At 44.0% G+C, this 25106-nt stretch overlaps 1 protein-coding gene and 1 long non-coding RNA gene across 5 annotated transcripts in view; one reads left to right on the top strand and one right to left on the bottom strand.

The window, feature by feature from the left end:
- MACROH2A2 (macroH2A.2 histone) overlaps positions 1 to 12816 on the bottom strand; it is a 30270-nt gene extending 17454 nt beyond the window's left edge. The window contains exons 1-2 of one of the 4 annotated variants that reach the window (XM_080401361.1): positions 10422 to 12816; positions 3426 to 3653 (exon numbers count right to left, since the gene is read on the bottom strand). In XM_080401361.1, the coding sequence (XP_080257487.1) occupies positions 3426 to 3597 (172 nt within the window). In that variant the 5' untranslated portion in view covers positions 3598 to 3653; positions 10422 to 12816. Of the gene's footprint in view, positions 1 to 3425; positions 3654 to 3749; positions 3861 to 9072; positions 9210 to 10264; positions 10374 to 10421 lie in introns of those variants that run through there. The other 3 variants (XM_080401358.1, XM_080401360.1, XM_080401359.1) reach the window with 3 other exon arrangements.
- Positions 9485 to 21491, top strand: LOC308069303. The gene is made up of 3 exons (XR_013930338.1): positions 9485 to 10175; positions 12816 to 12916; positions 14868 to 21491. It is a non-coding gene; the product is annotated as an uncharacterized lncRNA (long non-coding RNA).
- The last annotated feature ends 3615 nt before the right edge of the window (positions 21492 to 25106 follow it).

The following is a 25106-nucleotide window of genomic DNA, read 5'->3' as shown; positions in this document are numbered from 1 at the left end:
CAGACCTCTTGCCACCTGTTTCTGTGCGGCTTTTGCCTTCACATCAGAGAACTTCCTCCCCTGTGCTTCCCAGTACCGCTGAGACCACAAAAAGCCTGCTCCCTGCTCTCAGTGCTGTGACCAGGAGCAGCCAGGAACAGCAGTAAGAGGGATAGTCCTTCTGAGCACCTGTAGCCATGGGCTGAAGTATGCTCAGCCGCTGTGTGGAGTGGCCCACATGCAGTCCTGTCACACGTTGGAGCTGAGAGGTTGAGGCATGCTCTGTGGGGACAATGCATAGGCAGTCTGGCAGCACTGGGAGCTGAAAGAGGCTGGAGCATACTCAGCGAGGACCAAGTCTTCAGAGATTTTAGCTGTTAAAACCAAAGAAGTCTCTGCTGAGCATGAGCAACCTGTGTTTTTTCAAAGTTACAGCTTAGCCAAAGACAGTAGATTTCTCTGAGATGGCAGAGACCAGCAGTCCCCTTCCATAAAGCATCAAATTTATGCTTAAATGCAGAGAAGCACCCAGGTGTTTAAAGTTCTCATGAATGTTTTAACAAAAAAAATATGGTTCAACCTGCTTCTGTAAGACAGCTAAAGAATCAGACTCCCTTACTCCCACCCTCCTACAGTTAGCCTGAAGCAGTTGCCCTGTATGCAGTCTTACAGCCTGAGTAGCCACCATCTCATAGTTGCAAGTCCATAAGACAAAACTGGAATCTGTCACAGGAAGTATCAGATAATATTAAGAAAGTTACCAGTTTGACATATAATACCCTCTTTGACAACAGCCTTGGAAAACCACATTTCTAAATTTCTAAAGTTTCTAAAGGCTAACCAAAGACTGTATTCACACACACATATTAGGAATAACTAGATCAGCAGGGTTACATGTTGCAACACTTTTTAAATTAAACTATCCACCTTTGCAGTCTTTTCAAACAAAACTGGATAGAGCACAGAAACTTCGCTATGGGAAGACCACTATCCACAAGCAGTAACTGTTTGCTCAGAAACATTATTCTATTACAATATATACAGGGTTGGAGGAAGATAGGCTTCTCTCCCTGCTGAACCAAACAGCTTAAAATAGTATTCCCTTACAATTTATGTGGGCCCCCAGCCTACACCTCTAGCAATTTTCTTGCCTGGTTGACTACACACTCTTTTTTCCTAAAAACAAAGTGTAGGCCCACACATAATCTGCCATTACCATATTAATGATTTAAATTAAACTGCATTTACTAGCCATAAGCAGAGCGAAGATTTACAGTGTTCTAGTTCAGATAATAGGTAAACAGTGCTGTTTTTAGTGTTATAAAAAGATGACCATAACTCAGTCTGCATTACCAAAGTGCTGCATATACCAGATGTGCTGTTGACAATTTATTACTACACCTTGGAACAATTGTCACGGCTCAGAACAAGCATCTCCAAATGTTTATCCTAGAAACTCCTTTGAATGCTATGAATCCCTGTGGAGTGGGAAAAGGGAAAAAAGTATTCTTCCCCAGACTGAAGGTCAGCAGAGTCATTATGCAGCAAGCTACTCAGGTATAAAAGCTACTGCAGTTTCCAAAACCCATGTAATATGGTTTTCATCTTGCAATACCCAGACATCCAGAAGTCTGAAGATGACTTTTAAGTGATTCACAATCAATGATAAAGTAAAGCAAACATATCTTGCTATAGAGAAATGAGTATTTATGACATTCCTGAAGAGGCTTGAACCTCCACTAGAAAACATACAGATGCCTACAACAAATACAAGGTTTAAAATCACTGTGGTAGAGCAGGGGAGCTAGAAGAGCTATGAATTCTCTATCCTCCTCTCCCCCCGCTTCCCCCTCCCTACAGCCTCTGAAGCATCCCTGCCTAGTAGCACTCCATGCTGCAGAAAGCTAAACAAGCTCTGCAAGTCATAGACTTCCCTGGTACAGCACAACCGCACCAGCTCCACTGAGATGTATTTCTGCAGATACAAGATTTAATTTTTAATGTATGAAACTGGATTGTACAAATATGAATACATGCATGTTCTTAATGAAATGAAAGATCTTCAAAATCACTTAGACGACAGATCTTTCTCTATGATTAAATGATCTTAATATCAACGTGTTTGTTCTTACACAGTAAAAAAAAATAAAATCACTCAAGTGGGAGAGATGTTCAACATCTTGGATTTTGATTCTGCTTTTCAGTGCTGTTATTGCAAAACCAGCTCCTTTTCTGGACTTACCTCCTGAAGGAGCACGGCATGAACATAAATACAAGCTTAAACATTTTGTTTACATTTCTTCCACATAAACAATACTTTTTCACTCCAGAAATAGCCTCAGAAAGAAACAAAACCAAACATTGATTCTCATCCTGCAATTAATCAGCACAGATGCTGCAGTTTCTGCAACACGGGATTAGTCACCATCAGAAATTTAATTTTAATAGTGAAGTTACCATTATTCCAGATTTTCTCCACACCTTTGAAAGAAAATAGTGCGTGAGAACAGGCTTTCATCTGTAAAAAAGACAGTAATATTTCCATAAAGACTGGCATGCTATTATAGGGACAACCAGGCTCCATACAAGCTTCTTCAATGCCAGTTTGGCAACAAACTATGCTCCTGAAACATAACCCACTGAGCTAATTCCGTGCTGGCTTGTGCCTCCTCACAGGTTCTCTAATGCACCTCAGTCTTGATCTGTAATACCTAAGTAACCTAAATCAGAATCCTCTCTGCACTGGGCATTATAGCAATTTGCTAAGGTGCTATTTTCTACAATTAAATAAGAAACTGAGCAGACATGATATTAGGACAATCTGAAATATTACAATACATCACAGTATACTGTATCACCATATAGCACCTACCCCTTCCTCTTGAGGTCAATTTCAGAAAGAAAAGGAAAAGAAAACCCAGGGTATGTAGGAAGATTTAAGTACTGAAACACTTTCTTTATACACTTAGGCAAGCCAAAAGGTTTTATAAAATACAAATGAACAACCTCCGTATTTTGTAACACTTGGTGTTCTGCAAGGAGAAACGCAGCCAGTGAAGCAGTTTATTCACTGAAAAAGCACAACAGATGTACAAGGTGGGTTTGCTTTTCTTTCTCCTGTTATTCGCTTCCAGGTGTATCAAAAGCCTAATTCACATCAGTTTTCTCTTGGACAGAAACTACCTAAATGTGACTCCTCACTCTGCAGAGCAATAAAAAATAATTCTTCCAGCTAGTGACCAAGCACGGTGCCTCTAAAGGAGAAAAATTCCATCTTCAGCCTTTTCAAGAAGCAAGTTAATCCCCCTTAGCATTACAAGCAAATTTCAACAAATCCTGCAATGTCAGAGCCTGATTTTCAGAAGGGCTGAACATGTTTGCAAACCCATGGATATCCCTGGCTTCTGTGCGTGATCAGCACTTTCAGGGTCAGGTTCTTGGTTTACCTGCTAGGTACTCTATGACGGCTGCCATGTAAACTGGTGCTCCAACACCTATCCGGTACTTGTATGTTCCTTTCTTTAAGTAGCGCATCATTCTCCCCACAGGGAAAATAACACCTGCCCTGCTTGAGCGCGAGAGTTTGGACATTTTCTTCTTCCCACTTCGGCCCGACATCTTGCAGCTTTATGCTTTTCAATTTGCTGGTGATTCTTAACCCCTTGCTCCAAAAGCTGCAAAAGAAATAGGGTTGGTGTTCAGCATGCGAGAAACATCTTTACACATTATCTTATTCTTCCAGAAAAAAAATCCAAACCCGTTCCAAATACCTCTTAAAGCTGACACATTATTCATTAAAAGTTGGATAACTTGGACATTTGCTATAACTTTTCTTTTGACTACTGCACTGTCAGTGCAGCATTATCACAGAAAAATTTGTTTGGAGAATATAAAAAAATATTAAACAATCAAATGCACATTAAATGTATCTTAAAAAAAATAAACAAAACATCAAACAAAAACCCCAAACAACCACAACCACATCACACTAAGGCAGACATCCGCAACATGGAAGATTTCCATGCTGATTGTTAAGTCAGCAAGTTATGAACAGCTGAGAAGTACTCACACAATGGACAACATTAAATAAGCAGAAAAGCAGATGATGCTGTCACCTGCAAGTAGAGGAAGTCATACTGCTTGCACAGGAGAAGGAAAAACCTACCTACAAACACACTGCCTCTTCACAGGTCTTTCATATGGGGAATTTCACATGCAGGGCTGAAGAGGAGAAGCAGGCAAGCAGCTGTGCTTCAGCAGCTCTCTCTTCATGCCGCTGTGGCCTCAGGAACTGAGCCCCAGGGGCCAGTTCACAGGCTTCATAATTCTCCACAGATCACTTTCACAGCAGCTCCTGGGCACCCCAGAAGCCTTCCTCCAGTGAGCTAAGAGGAGGTCTTTAATCTCTCATCTTAAAAGGACCAGTTTTTTCTGTCCATCAAGCTCCCTAAAGATGTGTTTTTTCCCTCCACTAAGAGACGATTAGGTGTATACATAGGAACAAAGAAAACGAATCTCACATTCTCCTTGTTTTTCTGGCAACCATGAGATTGCAGGTAAACAGATGACAAACCCTGCAGCCACTCCACTTCAAAGTGCACACGTGGTCATAGCTACATTCCTAGCTCTCAGTCAAATAATGGGGAAGTTTTAACTCTGTTTACAAAAAGTGTTTTTAACTCCATTTTGATAGTGGCCCTGGTGGCCTGATTATGATCCTGGTTACTCCTCTGAAGTAACCAAAGAGCATGTCTGCCACAGATGGTATTTCTGTCAATGAAGGCACAGCCATTTAAGTCCCAGTATTTATTCATCTCAATGAAACAAGGAAACAAAAGGAAGGAGATAATTTGAAAAACATTGTGATGACTTTAGGTGACACTGTTAAATTTTATCACAATCTGCATTTTAAATAGCCTTCAAAAAAAAAAATTGACACCATTGCAAGCCCTTGGGAACAATCAACATTCATCCAAGGGGGGGCACAGAAATCTGTTTTGGTCTTATCCTGCTCATTACAAAGCAAGTGTATATACAAAGAGGGTCACCTGTCCCATAAGAAGCCAGACATTCACAGAAACCAGCTCATTCATAATAGCCAAAGCCAAGGGTCAGTTTCTAGAATAACCTAACTTGAATGCTGGTTTTGCTTACAATATGAAGGAAATAAAATCACCACAGGGTCTGCAGTGATTTATAAAACCCTGGCATGTCCTTGTCTATCAGTCAGGTATTTTTTTCTTTCTCTGTGTAATATATTACGTGGGCACAACAGCAAAAGTCGGAAAAGATTAAACCAGTAAACCTATCAGACACGGACACCTCAAAATTAATGTTGCTCATTATCCCACTCAAAGTTCCCTGGGAGCTGCCAGCCTGGATCACAAGTGGTGGTAAAAGAGTTCATAAACTGCCACTTACAAGTGCAGATTAAAGGCAACAGAAACTTCAAACAGATACAAGTGGAAAAAATTCCCAAGCAATCCAATAATTGCATCGATGCAGGAGTAACCAGTTGTGTAGGACAGGGAATATCTGCCAGGAAGCAGCTTTGCTTATTAGGACCAGCAGGTTACAGCGGGGGAAAAAAACCCAAAGCCGTTTTGAAAAGGCAAACCTTGCATCAAGGCGCATATAAGCAAGAGGACAGCCAGCACTGAGCTGAGGAGCCACGTCCAACCACAGATACCACACTTCAGGCATGCGCAGCAATGAGAATCCAAAGGAGGTCGATAAGAACAATCAGACATCTAACACAAACTAAAAGGGAGGGCAAAAAGAAGTGGGGAGACATGATAATGGTCTTTGGAGATGTAAAAGGCTGCTTGAAAGGTGGAGGGAGTAAGTGTTCCCTGTAAGAGTACAGGACAAGAGCAGGACTAAAGCTGTGTAGCAGGGAGGAGAGTGGAGCACTGGACATGGTCAGACAGAGAGATGGCAGAATCTTCCCACCAGGACAACTTTAAACCAGTTAGAGAACATATGTCAGAAATGGATCTGCCTTGGGAGTGGAGGATGGATGAGGTGATCTCTTGAGGTCCCTTCCTCCCAGCCCTCTTGCTCAATGAAATGCGCAATTTGTGATAAACACTTTATAAACTTGCAATTTCACATTACGCTACCAATTAACCTTTATAAAGTGTCCTTTTCAGTTCGTGATAACTGACATTCAAATTAATGAATAAACGTAGGCTGGGAATTAGGTTTCTAGCCATCAGGGGAGCAAACTTCTGCAACAGCCTTCTCTTATGAGTAATACGAGCAACAGTAACTCATTTTAAGGTGGAACTTAATAGATGTATGCACTAAGCTACAATCTGATTCCTGCAATACCAGCAGGACAGTTTCATCATCTGAGAGTTCAGTCCTGTACCAAAATCCCTACAGAGAACCATGATGAAAGAGTACACTACAAACAACCGTGTATCAAAATCATATTAAGCAAACCTCTCATATATTTCTCTTAGAGTACCAAATCACAATCACAATGTAAATCAAGGTGGAAAAAAAGCAAACATCATGAGATTACATCCACAGAAAATGCTGTAGTTGCACTTGATCTCTGCAATAGAAAATCGAAAGATATTTGTATAACTACACTGCTCTGGGGCATGCTGTTGCATTATATAAATTTCTGTTTAATTAATTACTTCTGGCTCAATCTTCTGTTGTCTCACTGAACTTTCCACCCCTGTCTATCCCTTTATTTTTCCCCTTCTGTCTCACAGCGAGTCTCAGGCATTTTTCCCCCTGCTGCCAAGGCAACCTTTGGAATCCCAAAACATGTTTCCAAATACACTGCAGGTAACAGATCAGTTATGTTTGTGGAATTTTGTGAGAGCCTAAATACAAAAGAGGTTTCAGAACTCTGCTAATGTGCTCTCTCTCTCTCTTCTTTGCAACTTACATGGACCAGGAGTGACACATACAACAGTATGTTCTTGTCTCATCTTGTCTTGAATCCTACGGCAGGCAATCTTTGGCAGAAATCCAAGCTATGGCATAGTCACATCTAGAAGAATGTAACTCCTGTGGACCTGTATAAAGACATGTGGTATGCTGGGGTTGCCAACTATCTACGCTAGGCACCTTGGAAGGTGGACGCTAAGGGAATGGTTCACTGGTTCAGGTGACTGTCAGTCTTTGGGATCTTGAAGCTCTCTTGCACAGAAGAGCTACGCCTGATCTGCAGCAAGGCCCCAGGTGTTTGGGCTCTGTGGGCAGGGATTTGGTTTACCTTGCAAAATGCACGTCAGCTCAGCCCTGACAGTGTTATGTGGTGCACTCACCTGAACTCACCAAAGCTGCCAACAGCTGAAGAGCTACAAGTTGAGCACTGCTGTCCCAGTTGTTCTCTTGATACAGCTAAGCATCAAGGGCTTATCAGCTGAGAAGCACTTCAGTCTATATTGGTTCCCTCACTGCCTGCTGATTAATTGCTTCTACGTTTGCCCTTATAAACAAGTCTCCATTAAAAAAAATACAGCCATGCCATCTATGTGAAGCTCCTTGGTGAGTTAGAAGTGCGTCTATATCTGGCTACCATGACATCATGAGGCTTGGGCAATTTAAAGCAATTAATTTACCCAATCCCTTAATTGGTCACGGCACACTCCTACTCTGCCATGATTCCAACATCCCTGTGTTGCTAGGGGGGATTTAGTAGCTACCAGATTTCCCAGAGCTCTCTACAATACGATGAAAATAGGGTAGAATTTCGCAAGATGGGCTTTCCTCTGTTGAGTTCTATCTTCTTCAGAGCCCAAAGCAACCAGCAACATTTTCCTTCTACCTGCTGGAAAAAGAGCTCTACCTCCCCACCTCTCTCAGGTAGGTCTGCTTTGGCCACTTGGGGAGGGTCCCTCTGTTACAGATGCTACCACCTTGTTTTCTTCCACCACGATTATCAGCAGAGGGTGATGACTGCTGGACACTATAACAACAGACCACCCTGGGACATTCCTTTCACCATTGTGCAATTTGCATCACACCACATCCCAATGGATCAAGTTTTACCAAAGCAACTGTAAAACCACTTCCCAGTTCTTCCTACACAGATGCTCAGAAGAACAAAATCACATAATCATCTTTAGGTTGGCAAGGACAGATACAAATTTTAGAAAAGTAAGAACAACCTGCAGACACAGAAACAGACTGCAACCTCCAAGTGAGCCTGAACTTGAAAACCTGGCCAGGAAACAATTTCAGAGGTGAACATGTAAAGATCTGGTAAGAACGCACAGATGCACATCAGAAAGCTCAGTGCAGTACAAAATGCCTAAGATATATGAAATCTAATTTTTTCTTTAAGAAAAATCACAAAAAACAGTAATAGAAAAGAAAGATTAGTTTGCACAAGATAGCAACAAAACTGGTGCAACACTGGTGGAGAAAAGTAAATTCTGGCTGTTCCTCCTCACATCCCAGATCACACACAAGACAGAGGCAAGCTAACAGCTACACCAAATGTGAAACACATGCTAGCAACTAGTTATCACTAAATAACAGTGCAGTGATTAGCTAAATTCCTAGTCAGATTAAAACAGCTGGCATTGCAGCTTATCCTTTTGGACTTTACAGGTGGTCACAATGTCATCTGGCAGACAAAATTTAGCAGTGTGCCAAATGCCCTCCCTCAAACAGCCAGAGGTTTAGAAACAGCCATCACACTGGGAGCTACACCAGAAGCTCACGTAGGCTAACATTCAGGCACCGCTGGATGCCAACCTCAGTGGCCTGGCTCACAGAACTAACACCTGAGTCGTTGCAAGGCTTTGTACCAGAACCGTTTCTACTAAAATTATTCACCAATGATGCCTTGGGCACCATCCCCAGACGGTTAATACATACTTGGCATCTAGGAATCTTGACTTCCAAATATTGAGAAAACTGGAACTCAGCAGGCAAAGACTGAAATCAAGGACATGCAGGACTACCAACACACCTGCACTTTCCTCACCTCCAGCTGTTTGAAGAGTGAGGAGTTGACAAGCAATCCAAAAACACATCCAGGGGTCAACTCAGACTGCACACTCATATACAAATGCCACTTTATGAACATAACTCAGAAGACCTAAAGCAGGAGCTTGTTACCTCAATAAATCGGTAAGGCACAGCCGATGCCCTATAGCACAGGGCTACTCAGTGGGCAAGTAGTACACCACCCGGATAGACACAGAATGCGTTTCTACTGGAAGAAGCTTCACGGGCACACCAAAGCCAAAAGGACCCAGGGGTCCTACCAGAAGCAGCTTCCCCTTGCAAATTACCGAGGCTGACTGCCCGCGGCACAGCACGGCTCGCAGGCTGACGGGATGGGCCTCCATATCGACTCAGAGTCTTCTTCTGACTTTGCCGAGAGCTGCTGAGCTCGCAGGGGCCAACCTGATCACCAACAAGCCGCCGAGGCCGCCGCAGGGACCACCCGGCCGGGGCCGCCCGCTGAGGCGCCGCGCCGTTGCCTAGACACATCCGCCCCGCCCACTCCCCTCCTCGCCCCGACGCGTGCCCCCATTGGCCGCCCGCAGAGCTGAGAGCACCGCCCTCCTCGCCCGCTGATTGGCCAGCAAGCCGAGCCCACCTGCTCCGGGGGAGGCCGCAGCGGAGCCCGGGCTCGGAGGGAGCGCACCGATTGGCCGGGAGCCGGTGAGCGACGGGAAGGCGCCGGGGGTGCGAGGCGGGGCCGCGTGCGCGCTCCGCTGCCGGCCGCGCAGGCGCCCTGAGGCGCGGCGGAGGGGGGGAGTGGCCGCTGGCTTTCCCGCGCAAACGCTCCCCCCACCCTCCCATCAGCGGGCTCGCTCCCGCCGCCACGGAGGCTTCGTCCGCTGCTTGCGAGGGGCGGTGGCGGCGGTCGCCGCCGTGAAGCGCGGTCCCCGAACGGGAAGCGCTGCGGTTTCGCTGGGCTGCGGGACGCAGAGGGAGGGAGGCAGCGAGCCGGAGCCGCGGGCGCGCGGGGCTCGCGCGCAGGCCCCAAGGAGGCCTCGCGCCCCCACGCCCCCCGGAGCCGGCCCTGGGCCCGCGCGCGCCGCCGCCGCCTCGCGCCCCAACCGCCGCCCGCGGCGGTTCCTCCCCGCAGCCGCACACCGCCCCCCCCCCCCCCCCGCCCCCTTCCCCTCACGGCGGCCGGCCGCTAACCCCGGCCCCGGCCGGTCACCCCCGGCAGCTGCGGAGAAAGGCAGCAGCGGCGGGAGGAGGAGGTGGGTTGGGCGGCCGGGAGCGGGGAGAGGGAAGGAGAGGAGCGGGCCTCGCCGCGGCCCCGGAGCCCCCGCGCCGCCGCTCCCCTCACCTGCCGGCGCCCGCCGCCGCCTCCTTCTTCTTCTCTTTCCTTCCTTTTTTTTTTCTTTTTTTTTTTTTTCCCTCCCCTTCTTTTCCTCCTCTCCTTGCCCCCCTTCTCCTCCCCCCCCCCCCGTCCCTTTTTGGCTCCCCCACCCCCCCACCCGCACCCTTGCTCCGCCTCAGCCGCCGGCTCTCTTCCCGTATTGTATGTTTCAATGGCGATGGCGGCGGCTCCTCTTGAGGGGGGGTGGAAGGGGTTTCCTCCTGCTCCGCATACCGCCTCTAGGAGGAGTCACTGCAGCCCGGGCCTGCAACAACCCCCCTATCGCTGCCGCCCTCCCAGACATCGCGCTGCTCCTCCTTGCCCGGGCCCCAGGGCGGCTGCTGCTGCCGCCTTACCACAGGCGCCCCCTCCCCGCCTCTTCCACCGCTTCCCACCCCACGCACGCTGAGGGGAGAAAGGGCTCCTCTGACCCCAGGCCCCAGGAGCTGCCGAGCTGCCGAGCTGCCGAGCTTGCATTCGGCGGGAGCATAAAGGGAGAAAGCCCGGCTTCCCATCCTTCCCCTGGTCACAGGATGGAGGAGTTTGGAGCCGCAGAGGTTTCAAGGGAGTCCCAGCTTGGCTAATGCTCGAGGATAGGTTTTGAGGCATCCTCCGCCCACCCTGCCCGGTTTTTGTCTGGAAGGGAGCCGCCCATCCCTGCATCCGTTAGGCAAGGTGACCTGCACGTCTTGGAACGGTGCATCCAATCCAAATGTTCCAGCATCCCCAAACTGGCTTAAAACGGCCGTAACAAAGAGTACTGGCAGCTCTTTGTGTTTTGTTGCATTGGAGCATTTAAGGCGTTCACAAGCTTTTCAACTTAGCCAGGAGAGCTGCAAACTTAACTCACTTTATAAATGAAAGCTGAGGGTTTGGTTTTTGCTTTAGTTTCGTGTTGTGTATTTTTTTTTTCCCCGCAGTTGCACGGGTGCAATAGCTTCAGCTCTGAGACACGCAATAAGTGATTGTATTACAAGTCTCACAGTATTATCTGTTGGCAGCGCTAAATACATGATCACACAGACTGAAGATCACTGCAAACAGAAGAGTGGAGGGCAACACCTCTTAAGCTGGTCTGAGTGATTTTTTTTTTTTAACATAAAATAGGGTTTATATTGTCATTCCTGTACAAACATTTTGCATCGTTGCACTGATGTCACTTGAAAGTTATTTGGGGGCTACTGTAATGCACCAGGAAGTACAGTATGAACCCAGACCGCTCCAACTCAGGTGCAATGTTACTTTAGGAGGGTGGCTGGGAACAGAACAGACTGATAAAGAGGCATCCATGCTTTCAGCTTTCCTTTTCTTGCCGTAAAAAAAATCATAAATGTTCACTGGCTTCGTGGAGTTTGGTTTTGGCTCTGCCAAAGTAAACTGTTGTGTCTGAATAGAATAGCATCTGGTAGGGAAAAAAGCGATGAAGAATTCCTGCAGGTTATATTAACTGTGGACCACACCATCTCCTGAAGAAAGAGGGTGCGAGCTGAGAACCTAGGGTTTTCTCAGCTGCTCTGTGACCCTGGGTAAAGCATATTACTAAATGTGGCTGTGTTTTGACTGTCACTAAAATGGAGATAAAGATACCATTGCTTTTTTCAAAGAAGCCATTCAACGAATAAGAGATGTAATGCATTTCTCTGGATTAATGCTTTGGAGTCTGTTCTCTTCTGCACTTTATTTTGAAAAGAATGTCAAAATGCTTTGAAACCAAAGGAGGAAAACTCACATGTATGAGCCTGAATTATTTTATGTGTAATGGGAAGCCTCACTTGGCTCTTCCCTGTTGAGACTTAGAACTTAGCAAAGGAAAAAAAGATACTTGTAGAATTGTAAGTGTATTGAGTCATATTGGGAGGGTAGAAGGAATACGAATATTTTGGAACTGCTAGGCATAAAAATGAAAGACAATGTAAAATCCATGTGAAAAAGTAGGAACAGTATTGACATTTGTCTATTTCCAGATACAAATAATTGCATCCAATAATCCTAGCTATCATGCATGTGGTACATAGCTTTGTAATTAAAAATAATTTGAGAGGAGGCAAACCAAGCATCACAATTTTTTGAAAACATTCCTGATATGTTACAGATTAACATCAAATAGTTGCTATGTGGTAACAACACAAACGTGTAGGAGGTCTTTAAGGGGAAAAAAATATGATTCTGTATGAGACAAACTTTCAACATCAGAACAGCTCATTCTGTTTACAAAAGTATTTTTCTGTTTATAAACAACATTCTCCTTACATTCAGACATACTTTCAGATTTAATTTTACGCTTGTCACATCCACCACATAGATGTGTACCATTCAGATGGATCAGGTGAAATAAATTGATGTAAGGGTGGGGCTCCTCTTCACATTTGCCTTTCATAGTATGATGTGGTTGTCAAATGTTACAGCCTTAGAAGAAACTTCCCACATCCAGTGAGTGCGGGGCTGCGGCCTCCTAATACAGCTTTTGTGTTCCCTGAAATAAGAATCTTAATTCCTGCAATTTCTTCTTTATCACCAGCACCGGTTTGTTCTACCAGTTTTCACAGCGTCAGTAAGGACAGTACATCCCAGGAGTGGTCGGTCCCTGAGCAAGTCACTGCACTATTGGCAATAAAGCAGGTATGAAAGAAGGGAACTATTTTGCAGCTGGTTTCTGCTGTTGCCTACATTATTTCTGTGGGGACTGAAGCCTGGGAAGAGTTTCTGTGTTTGGGGAAGCGTTTCTGTGTTTGGGGAAGCAGCACCAGCATGGAGAAAACACAGATACTTAGCTACCCTTGATAGCTAAGGAATTGTCATTGACTCACAAACCACAACATGGCTTCCCCACAGTAGGAGACTGAAGGAAGCAGAAGTGCTAGAGGAGGGGAGGAAGTCTAAGACATTCATACTGTACCACTGGTTTTAATTTTTTTTAAGTCAGTCATAGATGTCTGAATTTAATACTAATACTCCTGCTTTTCTGTTTTTTAATTGTCCCACTATAAAGTACATTTCACCTCTGTCTTTCTCTCTCCAGTGGATACAGCTTATCCTTAACCTAAACGTTAATAGCATTATATGTTTATGTTGTCTTAAGTATTTCTGGAAGATTCTGAGTTGCTTTGTGACACAGGAATAAAAAAATTTTGGGTAGAACAGATCAGAGCAAGGCAACATTTGGAAACAGTTACCACATGTGAATTATTCTGCAGTAACTGCAATTTTGGAACTGCCTGCCTTTTTAGAGCAGCTGTGATACATGGGTTGTCCTCTCCAGCTCTGAGTTCAGTGTTGAACATTAAGACTGCAATGGAAAAGTGGTAAGCAGCAGGTCACCTAAACCACGTGGTGAGGAATGTAATGCAGAAGATGGATGAAAGATTTTTGGTCACAGTAGCTGTATGTTCTGGCCATTTAGATCTGGTTGTTCAAGGGAGAATTGTTACCAACTAGCATTCTTCAAGACAAAAATTTGCAATGCTGGATTAAGAGAGAGCTTTTCCCAATCAGCAGGAGTGGATCTGCCCTCACTAGGTTGTGCAAAGACCATCTGCCAGTTGACTTCCCAGTGCAAATACAATCTGTTACGTTGTCAAAATAAACAACATATCTCTTGATGGAGCCTTTCTAGACTGCTGACTGCCTAACTCTAGCTATTGGGAGAACAGCCTGTTTATGGCACTCTCACTTTTGGGCAAAGCTGTTACATCTCAAACATTGTAATGAATATTTCATAGCTTCAGAACCAAGAGATATGGCTTTACTCTTGCTTAGGCTGGCAGGCATCCAGGGTCATCCTGGCAGCACACTAATGTCAAGTACTCCGAAAGCTCTCTCTTATGGGTGTATATAATCCAGAAACTTTATCAAATCAGTGTAAGCGCTGTCATGTCATTAGGATAACCTAGTATGATCAAAGTTGATGTGTGTATGTTATGGCAGTAGATAACAGATGTAATAGAGTTCTGCAAATAATCTATATTTCTGTAATGACTTCCCCCCCCCCCCTCTTCTTTGAGCTGTTTTTTAATCCCTCCTGCACCCTCCATACTGCTTATGGGGTTATTATACTAGTAGGTTGTGTACAATGAGCTTTTCTTCCTAAAGCTAAATCCTAACTTTTCAAAGAGTTCTCTTACAGTAGCATTTTTAAAATTAGATCATCCCATCTACTTCAGAATTAAACTGTTTTGTGTGTGTCAGATTCTGACATGGTGTTTAAGGTAGATTTAGATAGTTAGAATGTCTTCAAAAGTCACAGGTTAGGTAGCGCATAAGCAAGGAGAGAGGTCTTTCCTGCTCATACACTGACAGATTCTAGAAGTCAAATGATGCTTTTTAGCTTAAAACAAAATAATTAAAAAATAAATGTGTTTCCATCCTTTTTTTTTAAAAAGGAGTGTTTTGATCCTTGCTCCTTATCCTTAAACATACCAATGCAGACTGCAGAAATTATTGTCTTGACTCAGTTATTTCTTAATCATATAAGTAAAAATACCAATTTAATACAAATATTTGAATGGTTGTGTTTATTCACAACAATCACTATTTTTTTGGTCAAGTGGAGATTTATGAATATATCTTTCAGAACTGCAGAAAACAGAATAAGAGAACAAAACCCAGAAAGAAGAGCAAAGATTGAGCACCATATCATTGCACTGTTGATCATCAAGTCACTCATCTACAGATCACTTCAGATCCATACTGCAGGCTACTTTCTTAGAAAACTGGCATATCACATACAACAAGATCAATATTTCCCACTTCTCACAATGCTGCAAAGGGATTTTTTTATAGTTACATCTGATCAGTTTTTCCTGTGCTAGTAAAAGATGTTTGTCCCTTTGCACTTACACTCTTTGATATAGTTTGGAGCTGTGACACATATTTTCTTTCTCCTCTGGTGACATTTACAAGAACATTGTCTTCCTGGATGGGACTATTAAGCTCCATGTTCTTTTCAGAGAAACTTCATGGGACAGGACAGCACTGCTTGTTTGTCTTGCTTTCATAATTGTTCCCAAGTTGCGTTTAAAACAGTCAATTTACATTGTTAAAATAACTGATTGTTTTTTCCTGAGTTGACTAAAAAAACCTGACTATTTTTTTTACAGAGCCCTCAGGGGAAAAAATATATCTAAAAGTCTCAAACTGTGACCTATAAATAATAAATGAAGATGCATAGAAATAAGACTACCTTTGGGTCTCATGTTTGTCTGACATAGTATGCAGCAAATCTCCAAAACATTTATTGCACAAGTGCAAAATTTTACTACTCTTCCAGGGTATAACAATATATATCCAGAAGCCATCATTTTTATAAAGCAAGAGTGACCTTAAAGCCTTAAGGAATGATAGAACTCATATGTTCCAAACACATTCTCCTTTCCAAGTTGGAGCATCCAAACACACTCATTTTTCTATGTAACTTAATGCATCAGTCACTGTTAAACATCCAGATCCTTGAGGATTTCGCCTCATGATCCAAGGCTCATTATATCTATACCCGGAGGAGGTCAGGAGCGAGAGGCACTTACTTTTGCTGTCTGGCAACTCAAGAGCTAGAGGTTTTTCAGCAAATCACTTTCATCTCAAGGAACCACCACTGCATCAGTGCACGTGTGCCCTCCAGGCTAAGGCAGAAACAAACCCAGGCATACAGGAGAGGAGGAGTAAATAGCAGTCTCTAAGCAGAGCAGGGAAGGAGAGATGGATGTTCCTGGAGCTGCCTCTTTCTCCCCTTTGGCTGCAAAAGGAGCCAAGGGAAACTTGCTCCAATGTAGATATCTAAAGTTAGATGAGAGGAATCTATCACTGGGGTATATGCAATCAGCGCAGTAGGTGTTGTGGCATTCATTCCAAAGGTGCCTTCCCCCTTATTACCATGCCTTGCCAAACCCAAGCCAGCAGGACAGATCCTGCTATGCCCAGACCATTTGCCAAAGGCTCAGTCATCACATTCGTTTGGGGGGGTGTCATCCCCACCCATTAGCAGGGATTCTTAGAATCTCTTAGAAACTGAGCAAACATTTTACTTTAGATGGCATCCCTTAACAAACAGCTGCCAGCTATTGGCTTTTGAGATAGATATATGCTGATTTATTGATTCTCTGAAATTTGAGGGAAGTAAGACAATACACAAAAGCTGATAATCAGGATCATTTCAGCATGAGCATAACTGGAGAGTCTGTCTCTCCTTTGGTCTTGGCTCTGTCCCCTCTGTTTGCACTCACTCGCTGTTCCACAATTTGCGTAGCTTTGTAGTTTATGGTTGATTAATTCACGTCTTAAGAAAGAACTCCACTAAGGCTATTCATGCAATGGGAGGGTTCAGACTGTCTTTCTCCCAAGCCGATTCCCCAGTGTCCGGTAATACCGCTCAGCTGATGCTGATGCCTTTCCCTTATAACAGGCACCAAGCAGGACTCTGTCCTCTATCTGGCCGTTTATTTTCATAGACCTGGGGGTAACAGTATTTTTGAGACTTCTGTCCCTCTGCCAAATGGGTTGAAAATTGCCACTTAGTTCCATCATTACTGGGGCTGGCTGGCAAACAGCAGATGGCATGATTGCCTTAGGATAGTAACCTAAAAACAATCCCCAAATGGAAAGACGACATTTAGGTGAATTTATGGTTTATTATTATTTGCATGAGCTGTCATTTACAAAAGACAGAAACTACGTAGTAAACAGGTATTTTTATAAAAGGAAGAAGAAAATATGTACATCAAACGTAACAAATGCAGATTGTACTGGAATATATATGGCACTCAAGTTAAAATAGAAACCTCACTAAAACATGGACACAAAGGAGTAAAGATTCAAGTCAAGGCATGGGGAATTCATCAGACTCCTCTCGGAAAACGATGGGATGACATTTTAAATATGGTATCATGTTTACCATGCAACAAACAGCCAGCCCAAGACATTTTTACATTTTTCATTACTTCTTGCCTGGTTTTTTTTAGACCTCTGGTTTTCCAAAAGTCCATTCCCCAAACTAACTTCCTTCTGGAATCTCTCATCTTTATTCTCGTAATGATGTAGTGAATAGGCCACGATATTCAAAACTGCAATATCCAGCTCTTGCATAGCAGTTTTCATCATAATATAAAATATTGTCGCTATCTGATGAATGGATACTTGGTGATTAAACATACAAAATTTCCATCTTTTACAAGAAGATAGAAATGCTTTAAAGGCACTATAATTAAGCAGCAACTTACTTTTACAAAACTGAACTTTATATTCTACTGAGCAGTGATTCAGTTCTTTAAGTGTACACCCCTAGTTTCAAGGAGAGGTGTGATCTCATTGAAATCACTGGATTAGTCAATGGACACAGGAAATAAGTAACCGAGGCACAAGTTTTGCTCCGACATAAAAATTCATAAGCTATTTTTCATTCATACAAATGGAAATCATTTAACTGAGTCCCTTTCCTCATACATGTTAAGTGCTTAATTCTTTAGTGTCTTTTCAATTTTTATCACACTGAGAAAAGATTTGCTTAAAACCTTAATAGTGGAAAAAATATAAAGAAAAGCAAAATAATTACAATATTTCCATTCTGTTATGAACCGTAACTCCTTATGGCACAGCTATCTACTTTTCTAAAATATGGCTAGAAATAGTCAACATAGATTTTAGAATTTCCAGAAGTGAAAGACAAAAGAAATCAATGTTATATTTTCAAGTAAGAAGTGGAAAATAAAAAGCAAATGCTCGTTTTGGCTGAAGAAGCGCCTACTGAGGTTGACAAACTTGTGGGAAAGAACAGCCCTTTGTTCTCTTCATTCTAGCAATTATTTAATGTGGAATTTTCTTGAAGGCCAAAAAATTCTAAGTAGCTAAACTATGTCAAAAGGAGTTGAAATAATGTCTTAGAATCAGCACAATGACAGTAATATTTACTGGTAACACAAAAGTATATTACAGCACTTACATTAATGAATGCCAAGTAACATTGGATATTTACTATACAGGCTGAAAAGTTCAATATAAAAAAAAGGTGTAAAAAGTGTATTCAGATTTAAACATCTCAATCAGTGTTTTATAAGAGTTACGCAGAAACAATGCCCTGTCAAGATCTACTCACAACTCATCACTTTACTACAGGTATATTAAGTATTGTACATTCTATGCCACCAAAGGAAAAAGAAAGAAACAATGAAAAAAAAAAAAAAAGTAAAATCTTTCCTGTAAAATTCAAGGAAAACAGATATGTAACAGCAACACATTGCTTCAGAAATCATTCTCCTGCAGGGATTAGGTCATTAATGTTTGACTGATGCTGGCTGATGAGCGGATCTCTGACAGAAAGTATCCCTGTATCAAAGAATTTGGTGTCCAGATCTTATTAAGATGAGAAACAGGGGCAGTGCCAATGATGCAAGCATTCCAGCTGTGGGGAAAGCACCTCAGTAAGGGGGTTCGCTGTTGCTCCGAGGACTCTGAACACTAAGGGAGTATCTATTTGACACCACACAGCTTTCTTGGTAGAGCTGACTCATCTGGATGGGGACGCTCTCCTGCCCACCTCGCAAGCCAGGGCATTGAGAGCAATGCCTCCACCCGGGGAGATATGCTCCACTGCAGGTTGCAGGCTGCAGCCCAGCACGTTGCGTTGGCACTGCATTCCAGATAAAGGTGTGGCTTTTAAGCAAATTTCTGGGTTCTGCCCATACACTGTGCTTTGGCTCACAGCACAAAACACTCTGAATATACCAGCTGGGCTCCTTCTGGGTGGTTCTACACCTGGGTCAGGGCAACCCCCACTATCAATAGAGTCTGGCCAGAAAATGGACTGAGAGCAGCCCTGAGGAGAAGGACTTGGGGGTGTTGGTTGACCAGAAGCTCAGCAAGACCCAATGTGCCCTTTCAGCCCAGAAAGCCAACCACATCCTGGGCTGCATCAAAAGCAGCGTGGCCAGCAGGTCCAGGGAGGCGATTCTCCCCCTCTGCTCCGCTCTGGTGAGACCCCACCTGGGGTACCGAGTCCAGCTCCGGGCCCCCAGCGCAAGGAGGACACAGACCCATAGGAGCGAGTCCAGAGGAGGCTGTGAAGATGATCAGGGGGCTGGAGCACCTCTCCTGTGAGGACAGGCTGAGGGAGTTGGGGTTGTTCAGCCTGGGGAAGGGAAGGTGCCAGGGACACCTTGCAGCGACCTTTCAGTATTTAAAGGGGGCTTATAAGAAAGATGGGGACAGACTTTTTAGTAGGGCCTGTAGCAACAGGACAAGGGGTAACAGTTTTAAACTGAAAGAGGGTAGAGTTAGATGAGTTAGTAGGAAGGAATTCTGTACTGTGAGGGTGTTGAGGCACTGGCACAGGCTGCCCAGAGAAGCTGTGGATGCCCCATCCCTGGAAGTGTTCAAGGCCAGGCTGGATGGGGCTTTGAGCACCCAGATCTAGCGGGAGGTGTCCCTGCCCATGGCAGGGGGGTTGGAACTAGATGATCTTTAAGGTCCCTTCCAACCCAAACCATGCTATGGTTCTATGAAACTGGACCAGAAGGCAAACTCCAGAAGCACATCTCATGTATCCAAACCACTAATGACAGTGGTTAGTGTGTCATTAACCACTAGGCCAGACTAGAGCAGTCAAAAATTAAGCCTCCTGAAACAAGGTAGTTTCTTGTTTCACCAAAAGGACTCGTTTTGTTCTTCAGACCTACTCTTCTCACACTGCACCAGCAGGTGCTGTAGAGATGGCCTGTAACTTGGACACTGCAAGTTGTACTGCTGAAGAGCCCATGACATCTGCAAGATTTTCGCCATAAGTCAGAAATTCCCTCCCATTACCGTGCTGTTCAACATCTGGAGTCAATTTTACATCGTTAAAAACTCCGAGAACGTTGCAGAGTCAGGCCATTTCACCCTGCATTAAGGGGATGCTCTCAGTCCTCCTTTTATCGGGGTGGAGGGGAACACTGCACTGACGATGTCCTGCCCCAATTTACCCTATCTTTAAATTTAAAATGGTGAGGGACAAGGAGGAATAATAGAGAAATGCTGTTTGGTTAGAGATGTGGAAAGAGCAGCGGAGGGCAAGCGCTGCTGCAGCTGAGGAGGAGCCTGGATCAGGGCCCTGAAGGCCTCTGCTGCGGTGGTTTGTGCTTCTGCTCCACCTCCTTCCTCCACGCTGGCTTGGGCCCAGGCCCACGGCTGGGCACGCTCCTGCGGCCGCGCCAGCGTTCCCTTCTGCGCCCCCGCCTTAGTGAGGGGCTGCTTTTCCAGGCAGGCCAGTTCTCAGCGGGGGCATTCCGTGACCACGCAGGCGCAGCCAAGGGAATGGTAATGGAGAAGGTAATGGCTGAATGGCCAGGCACCAGGCACAGGGAAGGGGTCTGCTTTCGGTGGCCTGTGCAGTCTCGCTGCCAAATGGCTATTTCTCCTTTTCAGTTGCACGGTACTGCTGCAGAAAAGGCTGTGGGATTTAAGATCACGTGCTCCCTTTGGAAGGCTCCCCAAAAGGGTGAAACTGCTTGGTCTGTGGCACTGCTGGTGGTGTGCTGCATCAGGGTACAAGCAAGTCTTTGCAGGAGAGTAGAAGGGAAGATTTACTGAAGCAATACTTTGAAACACTACTGTAAAAAAACAAACCAATGGAATTATCATAAAATGGAATTTCGCCCCCCAGCAAACCCCTGCCAGAGACAATGGACTGACAGCGTGCAATGGAAAGCAAGAATGCAAGTTCCACTCCACAAGTTTCACAACCAGTCCTCTCATACCTACCATTAATATGTCTAACCTCCTAAACTTTTGTGACAGCAGTTCAAAGTCATGTTTTGCAGCAAAAAAAAAGTTCAGCAGGTTTTTCTTTTAAAAAAAATCTGCAATATTCTGACTAATTTTGGAGTCTGTGTAAAAAAGAACAGATTTAATAACTTCAAAAAGCAAACAAAATTTTAAGAAAGCTGCAAATCTAAAGTGGTCTTGCTGCCTAACATTTTAAACAATAGAAGCTTTACAGTCAACTCCAAAAAATATCAACAAACATCTACAATCTTAATTCATGTTTTCCTGTGATGTTTTCATCAGATCAAAATGTTTGACAAAGAAGGGGTACTAGAAGGGAGTAGGCATAGATAATAAAAGTTAGTAGAAAAATGATCAGAAAATTTTCTGAAAATGCAGGAAAAGTAGCCATTTTGTCTGGGACAAAGGCATCTGGAAGCAATAGGGACAAAAACAGGGGAAGGGGGGGGGGGGGCGGAAAAACCCCAAACCGAAAAAGTATAAGAGAAGGGGAGACCCTCATCCAGCAAAGCATTGGCACGCAGGCTCAGCGTGAAGCAAAGCCTAAAGACAGGCTGGAACACAAGTGCATTGCTGGATTTAGAGGGAGGAAAACACTTGCAAGAGACAACAATACTTTAGTAGGTACCTACCAAGAGCTTGCTGTTTTCAAGAAAACGTGTTTCCTCTAATTGTTGCTTCAGAGTTTTCTAGCTAAGCCTGAGATTTCGGGCTGTAGAATGCTGCTGAAAAGGACACAGTGACTCTTGCCAGACTAATTGCTTTACAACAGACCACCTAAGATTGGAAGAGACTGTTTGCAATCAGCTGGTCCCTAACATAGCCCTTTTGAATTCTGCAAATGTAAATGGAGTTTTTGGAGAGACCGTTTTGTCTGGGAGAGGTCACTGGCACCTGGTCCCTCAGCGTGGCCTGTGTGGATATGTTTATCTCCACTAAAAACTGGTTTGCCTATGGAAAGCACCATTTTACTACTGAACTTGGGGAGAAAAAAAACATGACAGGAATGTCCTTAGGACATTTTGGGTGAGGAACTTGAACAAACTTATTCAAAAGCCCATTAAAAATACTCCTAGAAGGAAACAAGAGCAAACAAATCGACCCCAAAAATAATCAGTAAGAAGAAGAGGATAATAACGTTATCAAACTATATATATAATTGTTTTCATTAAAAAAGAAAGAAAAAAGCACACCTACCGCCTGCAGTTCTGGTCAGGTTCTCCCTCCTCCCCCCACAAAAGAAGTAAAAATGAAAAATACAAATAAAATAAATTAACCCTTTCATCAGCCTGGTTCCTAACTGAAACAATTTCTTCCCCTGTTACTGTAGTTACTGCATACATCTGTTAGAAGTCTTGAGAAAAAAAACCAACCACAAGCCACCCTGCAATTCTTCAGGTGAAACTTAAAGTAGAATTTTTTCCCCGGCTCTTTGTAATCCTGGAATTATTTGACCGGTAGACTTCCCCTGCACTAGTATGAGGATATGGGTGCCAGGTACAGGCATCTTTATGGGACGGTCAGGATTATTCCAACAGCGTTGACAAAGGGCATTTGAGTGAAGGTTATTGCCTTCCTGGGACTTGCTCTGGTTTAAAAGACATCACTTTGAACTTCACGTCAGCGCTTTCTCTCTGAACTCCAGTGTTAATTGCTTATCATTTGGTTCTGCCTAACTATTTGGATAATATAATTCATCAACTCTAATAATAATGGCCCTGACTCACAGGCGTACTTAAATATGCAAATAGCATCATTAGGCCAATGGGAATCACACACTCAAAGTTGAATACATGGTTTAGTACCTGGGCAAATGAGTTCCCCAGTGCACTCAAGGAAGTAGAAAAGTTATGAGTCATGGTCACAAGATACATACTTGATCATTAATTTTAGGTTTTTTTAAAATAAATTGCAAGAGCCACAGTGGAAAGACACTGTAGCTTGCATGTGAACAGAACTGAACCCTTTAGCAATGAGAGCAGAGTAAGGAGTGCATTCAGGCAGCTGGGAAACATCCCCTGCACCCCTCAGCGCTTTGCTAAATCTTTATTTCCCTTCAGTGAATGCATTAAAACATGTAACAGTGGAATTTAACCCTCATGATCCTTATTTTCCCTCTGGAAGTACATCTTTGAGAGGTACCCACAAAAGGGCCTTATTGGGCCAGTAGAATAACATTTCTGGAGGGCTCCAGACAAAATACATCCAGCGTGCGTGGTGGAGACCAAAGCAGAAGTACAGGAAGCAAAGGAATTACTCAGTGAAACCAGATTTTTTCCCCACACTCCACATTTTCCTCCTCTGACAAGATATTTCACGCCTTCAAAACCCAGCACGATTTTCCCTTTTCAGCAAAAAGGCGCCATCAATTCTTTATAATTTAAACAGGAGAAGAAAGTTTGTGATGAAAAGGTTAAGGATGGAATCACAATTATATAGGTGGAAGTTTGTAATCTGGTAACCAGAAACGGTAGCAAAAAGTTTTATCACGTCCTCTCTGAGCAGCGCTCTGAACTGAACGTGGTGGGTTTCACCAATTTTTCTAAAGAAATTGCTCAAGAAGGATTTCTTTCTTGGATCAAAGGATCCCCCCACAGAAACATTGTCTAGTCTTGCACTCATTTATACAGCAGCTGCTGGAAAATGAGCCTAATTCTTCATCTGAAGAGTCTGACCACAATAATAGAATGAAGTGAAAATGACCAAAGAAAAAGAATATAAATGGTGTCATTTTCAAACCCTGCCACTGGCCTCTTGGAGAAGACAGAAAGCAAAGCAGAAAGCTCTGGCACACTGAGCCCCTGCAGCCCCAGCAGGCAGCATCTGGGCAGATTCCTGGTGTGCAGTTGAAGAACTCTTCCCAAGCTCCAGGGACAGAACTTGCAAAGCATCTCCAAGCAAATCTTCAGGAAGGTCCTCCTTCTCCTTTCATTCTGCTGTCATTTCCCAAGCTTCTCCACCCTCAGGTTTGTCTCACTTTTTGGCTATCAGCCAAGGAGTTTGACCCTTGAAGGGGCAGACAAACAGTTTCACTTGAAGATGGCCAGGCATTAACAGATACCAATGGCAACAGCAACCGAGTTACAGGTTTTAGTAGGGATGGACTCTGAAACTAAACTGTCAGGTTCAGGGTACAAACTCAGCTTCTACCATCTGGTTTTTTCTTGAAATGCAAGGTGCAACGCTCTTTGGGAAGAGCGGCTTATCAGTGAAGTTTCATGGATTCGCAGGTCTCTGGTTTATCCCCAGTGGCTGACGAGGTTGTGTCAGTATCAGGGGCTGCAGTAACGGCAATCTGAAATGGTTACCTAAGCTACCCGAGTTAATAAACCAAACAGGCTGTGGTCTGCAGCAGCCACAGGGAGCATTAGTCACCATTTCCAACCTTTAATGACAGGTGAATGGGTATCGTACATATGCTTTTTCCCTAGAGCTACGTCAGCTGTCTCATCTTCTGTACAACTGCTGCAGATAATCTGGGGTCCTGTCCCTCTCCCTGCGTGTATGCTGTGCGAGGTGCTGTGCTTTTGTGGCAGTCAGCCACTACAGCTGCTCAAGACTTGATGCCCAGAGGCAAAACTTACAGAGAAGCACTGTGGGATTGCCAAAACACCCAGGCACCCTTTGTCAGTGTTGACTGTCACAGGCTGAGCTCACAAAAGTATTTAGGTGTGCCACTCCTTAGGTGCCTGCTTCCTAGGGCAACCTGTGTGACTTAGCTACCTCAGCACCCTTGAGAATCAGGTCTAAGAGCAGAGTTTTCTTCACAGCTGAGGTCTAACTATCCCTTTTGCCAAGATGCAAAAGGAGCTGCTGGTTTACAAGTAAAAGCAAAAATGAAACAAATTTTCAAGTCAGTAGACTCTCCTCTGATATACCATTCCCAGAAAGGTTTTAAAACGCTTTTTGCTGAATTAAGTTCAGTGTTTTAAGGGTATGCCAAAGGAAGCACTATCAGAAGGTGATGAATTCTGCTGCCCACAAAAAGCACCTGTAGAGCCAGCAGCTAACCTGAAGCTAAACCAATGCTATAAACAGTGTTCTGAGACAACAAAGAAGAAAA

Source organism: Falco punctatus (assembly GCF_963210335.1).
Source record: "Falco punctatus genome assembly, chromosome: 9".
Classification (NCBI taxonomy): domain Eukaryota; kingdom Metazoa; phylum Chordata; class Aves; order Falconiformes; family Falconidae; genus Falco; species Falco punctatus.
The sequence above is the reverse complement of the archived record's forward strand: the minus strand, read 5'-3'. Positions and strand labels throughout refer to the sequence as shown.